General features: G+C 37.6%; 1 protein-coding gene across 1 annotated transcript in view; it reads left to right on the forward strand.

Moving 5' to 3' along the window:
• The window catches only part of SEMA3C (semaphorin 3C), a 112884-nt gene extending 108132 nt beyond the window's left edge, over nt 1-4752 (forward strand). The window contains exons 16-17 of the mRNA XM_054399898.1: nt 2351-2481; nt 4339-4752. Of these exons, the coding sequence (XP_054255873.1) occupies nt 2351-2481; nt 4339-4752 (545 nt within the window). The remainder of the gene's footprint in view (nt 1-2350; nt 2482-4338) is intronic.
• Nucleotides 4753-6000: the final 1248 nt, after the last annotated feature.

Raw genomic sequence — 6000 nt, forward strand, 5'->3', positions numbered from 1 at the left:
GATCTGTTAGAGAATTATGCTCCTTTTTCACCCTTATTTCTGAGCTTGTATTATGGAGCGCATTCTCATCTTTATCATCTGGAAACCAAGTGATAGACCTGGTTTTAAATTTTTTATTGACTTTTTATAATAAAAGAAATGTGAAATGTCCCATTAATAATAATTCTACCAAATGGTCTCTGACGGTTCTCAGAAGAATCTCTTGGATCAAATCAGGTGGCTGTAGACCCCTCAGCCCAAATGTGACTAATCCTGCTCTAGATGCCAATCCAAAGCTCATGACTCATTATTAGCTCATTTATATGAAGCTGAATAGCTTGAACAGGTAATTATGAAACCCCACCATTAGAGTTAGCACCATCTCTGAGAAATCCATGTTAAAGTTTAGGCTCTGAGGCACAAAATAACTTGAGCTGCATGTCCTACCTTGCAGGCATGTGCTGTGGCCACCCACCCATTGTCTGTCCCAAGGGTGGCTGGGTGTCTCCCCTGTTGATGTGCAATATGTGAGAATGTCAACTGTCTGCTTTCTGGGCTGAGGGAAACTGAACGTTTAAATGTTGACAATCTTGTGAAACAGGATTCTTATTTTCCAACCTGTTTTGGTTTGGTTTTGTTTGGTTTTTAATGTGGATGTATTTGTAGGTTTATGTGTTTTAGCAACTTTATGAAGGGTGTTTTGGTGAAGTAATGGGATATAGCATAGTTGTTTCCTCAGTGGGAAAAAAAAAAAGAAAGAAAAAGAAAAAAAATTAAAATTAAAAAAATTAAAATAAACAGCAGCTTAGGCTAGGAAAAAAAATAAACCTGCCTTAAGGAAAAGGAACATAGTTAGGCAACAGCAAGGAATCTTCCAAGTTCATAGAGTTCCATAATCTTGAAACAGTCTTTAAATGTGATAGGCTGCATGCCTTAGACCTCTCAGCATGCATAAACTCAACATTTTTGTCATAGTACATTTTTTAAATAGATCATCAAGAATTAAGGGTCTCAAATGATCACTTTTCAAATATTCTGTTTAATATTGTCAAGCTTCTGTTAGGCCTTATGGCATTTGTATTCTCTCAGTCTTTTTCTTATCATGTTTAAGTAGTAGTATTATGGAGTAGGTAAGAAGTTAGATATATTTGATCAGTTAGACAAAAAAGCCTTTTTGTGGTACACTTAGTTCCAGTATACATAAAAATAATAATGTGTTACAGGTCAGATTTTCACTGCTCCACAGCTACATGTAGGTCAGCCCACAGATAAGCTCTTTTGCTGGCTTATAGACTTTTAATGCAAAATATTTCCACAATATCATTTTAAAGGTTACAGCTGATTTTTGCATGACCTCATAAATGTGCCAGAAGCTTTGAAGTGCTAGAATCAAGCAGTGTCTCCTTCATTTTCTAGAACAGATTCCAATTTCACATATCAGTTGATGAAAGAAGCTGAAAAGAATGGGAGATAAAGTAGAGTCTGAGGAAAACCAGTCCTAGGATTGTGCAAAACCAGTCACATTTTAGAGGTGTAGACCTCTAGGTATTTACATTTCTGATATTGTCTGTTAGCCATTGCTCCTTTGCCAAAAAAAAAAAAATTATGAAATTGTATATATGATGCAAGCTTTTAAATCTGGAAGTGTATTGTTTTCAGGACAATTACTATCATTTGGGCCAAGCAATGATTATCTAGAATTTCCTAGCGGTAACTGCCAATTGTTCATCTATCAAGACTATAAAGGAGCACAAGTCTAAGTGATGACATATTCTCAGCACTTGCCCAGGTGTTACTGGAGTGCTATAAATCTCTGCTGCTCTCTGTTGCTGGCCTGTGTGCATATTCTTTGCATGTCAGATTCAAAGCCAAGTCCCTTCCTTGCTTTGCAAGAGAGAGGAGTGGGAGCCCAGCCTGCCCTCTCTCGCCTCCTTGGGATACTGCACACAGCTAGGATAGAGCCTTCCTTTAGGGGTGTGCTGCTGGATTTTGACTCAAATATCAATATTCCTCCAATTGGTAAGTGGTGAAGCATGAAGAAATACATTAAATGCTTCATTCTCTTTTTGACAGTTCTAGACAGGCATTTTTGTAGTAGTAGAGAATGAGATTGTTTCAGGGAGCAATGCCAGCATCAGAGCTTACCAGCCTACAGGTATCCTACTTTCTCACAACAGACCATGCTCGACTCAAAACACTAGTATTTGGAACTAGCTGTACTTCACATTTCATTTGTTTGCCCTAAATTACTTATTATTGGCCGGTATCAGGATCATCTGATACTGATCATTTAATCTGTGTTGCAGTTTCTTGAGTTCTGTATTAAATCACCACTCACAGTAGCCTGACCAGTTTTTCTTTTCTGTTCTAGCATACAGAAATGCTGCAGAAATAGTTCAGTATGGAATAAAAAACAACACTACCTTTCTTGAATGTACACCCAAATCTCCTCAGGCTTCTATTAAATGGCTGCTACAGAAAGACAATGACAGGAGGAAAGAGGTGAGTAGTGTGAGTAGTAGCTCTGGAAAGGACCTCAGTCAGCATCTCATCCACTCCCAAGTTCTGTTTTCATCAACTACAGTGAATCTGGAGAATCTTTGTGGATGCAGGACTGTGACCAGCACTTTACTTGGATAAATAAGGGCAAACTCTTTAATGTAGTTGGAAATTTGCTCCTCAGCCCTAGTGATTTCTATCAGACCAGAACAGCTATCAGAAAATTCCTGTCAGATCCTAAAGTCAGGGAACTAATTAATGATTTTTTCCTCTCTAGCTTATTAATTGCAAACTGAAGGTTTGTAGCACCCAGGACTTCTTATTGATCTGAGGAAACAGGCATAAAAGCAATAACCTGTCTAAAGTTCAGGAAGAAGTCAGCAGGCAGTAGCCCTTCTGTGCTACTGTGGAGATAAAAGGCAAAAGTGTGAGAAATGTGAAAGCTTTCCTTAGCAAGAAACTAGCCTGGGCTAAGAACACATGTCAACAAAAGCATTTCCCCACCATGGTGCAATCACATTTTCTATTACTGCACTCTCTAAGACTCTCAGTTTTAGCACTGTAATATACTGTAGGGTTGCTTATGGGGAATGTGTCTTCTTTAAGTCATATAAAAGTGGAAAAACTCCATTTGAGACCCAAGGCAGTTCCTATCTGAATGAAAAGGAATCTATCTTGAAAGGAACTATTACATAATGTGATGTCCATTGATAGATTATAAATACTGAAAAATATTATTCTCAGATCAGGCCATTTTCCAAAATCACAGAGGACTTACAAGCCTTTCACTGAGTCATGCTGATTTTTTTCCCTTACTCCTCAGGTACTCAAGCTGTCTCCTGACAGTCTTAGTCTTTTTAACCCTTTGCTTTTGCAGAACATCTTGCTTTTTTGTTCTTAAATTCAATAACTGTTTTAGAATCAAGGCAGTTTTAAATAACAGCAAACTGTAGCAATCAAAGGGTTAATTACATATCAATCTCTCAGATTTCCTGAAATCTTACCTCCACAATGCCAACAATAGTTTACAGTAACAGAACAGCATAATAAATTAATTCCCAAGAGAACTGGGTGTAATGCAAAGTGCAGTGGCAAAATGGAAAAATCATTCATAAAAATACCAGCACTGGTATTTCATAATGGAAAAAATTGGCAATTTTTACTTCACAGCTAACGTGCAAGGGGGCACATGCACAGGCATTTATAATCAGGTGATAACAAGGCATAGTAACTTGCTTCCTTCAGCGGGTGTGATCATCTCCAGGGACTGTTCAGGGTCTAAAGTCAGAAACAGAAAACAGGGTAGAAAAATGTAAGCCAAGTTCCATCAGAGGCCACTGCAATGAAAGCTATTATACCAGCCTATAGACTCTGCAGTGCAGGTTCTTCAGAAGCTAGCCCTAAGAACCTGCTCAAATTCAAAATGTTAAACTAGAAGCCACCTTGTGTTCAATGTCAGATCAGCCTCCGGTTTTGTACCTTTCTTCCATCAAGTCTCACCAGCGATCTCTGATGCTGGAAAAGACATTCTTGGGGATGTAACCCTGGCAAATAACTGTTCATTTCCTCAGCTCTCTTATTTGAACATTATGAAAATACTCCTTTCCTGTAGTCTCCATATTTGCATTTTTGTCACATAACAAATATAAATATTGAAGTTCTATTCTTTAATGGCAGTTCCTACTTTGAAATGTAATACCTTGAAGTAGCAATAGCAGTGTTCTCTGGGGCAAAATATAGCAACTTAAGAAATCATTTAAGAAAGAAAGAGGAGTTTCAAGTGAGACTTACCAAGAGGTCCAATACTGTATCGTTCCATAACTTTCCCTAAACAGTTCCTTCTGTCTTTTTTCCCTTTAGGTCAAGCTGAATGAGAGGATCATAGCTACTGAGCAAGGACTTCTCATTCGCTCTGTCCAAGATACCGATCGAGGGCTTTACCACTGCATCGCAACAGAGAACAACTTCAAGCAAACCTTAGCAAAGATCAATTTCAAAGTGTTGGATTCAGAGACAGTGGCCTTCATGACTGACAAGTGGTCACCTTGGACGTGGGCCAGCTCAGTGCGAGCATTGCAGTTCCACCCAAAGGACTTTGTGGGAGCTTTCAGCCACTCAGAAATGCAGATGATTAACCAGTACTGTAAAGACAGTAGACAGCAAGGTCAGCAGAGGGAGGAATCCCAGAAGATGAGAGGGGACTACAGCAAACTAAAGGCCCTTATAAATAGCAGGAAAAGTAGAAATAGAAGGAATCAACTACCTGGATCTTAACTTTATTTTGTAGTAATAGCTATTTTTGTCCTCACTGTAGGGGGCTTATATTTGTCTCTTGAGAACAAATTTGAGCAAATCTGATAAAAAATTAAATGAAAATCCAAGAAGCCTCAGAAAAGACCCATGTCCCAATAAAATCCAGTGTAACTTAACTAAAGAAAATAATTGAGAGGATTTTCTTTCGTAGATGCTTACTGACACAAAGCAGGACTCTGTCCTAGAAGCAGAACTGGGTATTCATCTTAAACCAGATTCATCTTTAACATCTCGGTGTTTAATTAGAGCTGAACAGATTTTTTTTTTTTTTTTAACAACAGCAATGCATCATCATGCAACTCTGGAACTGTAACAACCAGACTGATGGTGAAAGAATCTGGGTTAAGAGGCATGCTCAAAACGGTGCTAGGATGTCCTTGCACTGCATTTAAGAATGAGTTTCTTCTTGTTTACTGTTCAATACTGGGTTTGCATCTTTCGCTCACTGTTCAACTCATGTTGAATGCATGCTGACAGGAAAAAAAAGTAAAGTGTAACAGAAATGTTTCATTCATTCAGAGGTCAAATGAAAGAATGAGTAGGAGAAAAACAGAATTATGCTTTATCTGAGAAAACACTGATTATTGTGCATAGTATGAGTTGTGTTAAATTAATGAGTTCTGGAATGTAACTTAAAATATCTCTGCTCAGATTGATTTTTATTAAAATAAGGTGTCCTATTACACTACAAAGCTTTTTAAGTGGCACGAAGCTAACCTGAGAATGTTACAGACATGATTTTGCAGAACACCTAAGTGGCTTCGGTATTCTGGCTGTTTTTCAAGGAATTCAGTTTTTTTCAAAGGACAGAATGTGGGCATGCAGTATACTGTTTACTCAGAACTGAAAAACAGATTATTTTTAATCTGTCTTGTGGTTAAATTGAAGCTGGTTTGCAGTGTGGAAACAAGTCATGAGCGTCTTTGAAAGTTTTAAAACATGATTGTTACAACTATTTTCTCAAAGTTGCAAAGATTTTTAAATTAAACCTTTTCCATTCTCCAGTCTTTGTACCCTTTATTCTTTTCAATGCTATTTTCAGCTTCCTCTTATTTTCAGTTTTCTGCTGAAAAGAAGATCAGGAAAAGAAAAGAAAAAAAAGAATGAAGGAAAAACAAAATTTAAAAATGGGTTTGTGCTAAAACTCAAGCTTCAGAGAAACTTTTAAAGAGAAATAGTTTTATTTAAGATGCAGCTATCAGGTCTAAT

The sequence above is a fragment of the Indicator indicator genome, chromosome 3 (genome assembly GCF_027791375.1).
Source record: "Indicator indicator isolate 239-I01 chromosome 3, UM_Iind_1.1, whole genome shotgun sequence".
Lineage (NCBI taxonomy): Eukaryota > Metazoa > Chordata > Aves > Piciformes > Indicatoridae > Indicator > Indicator indicator.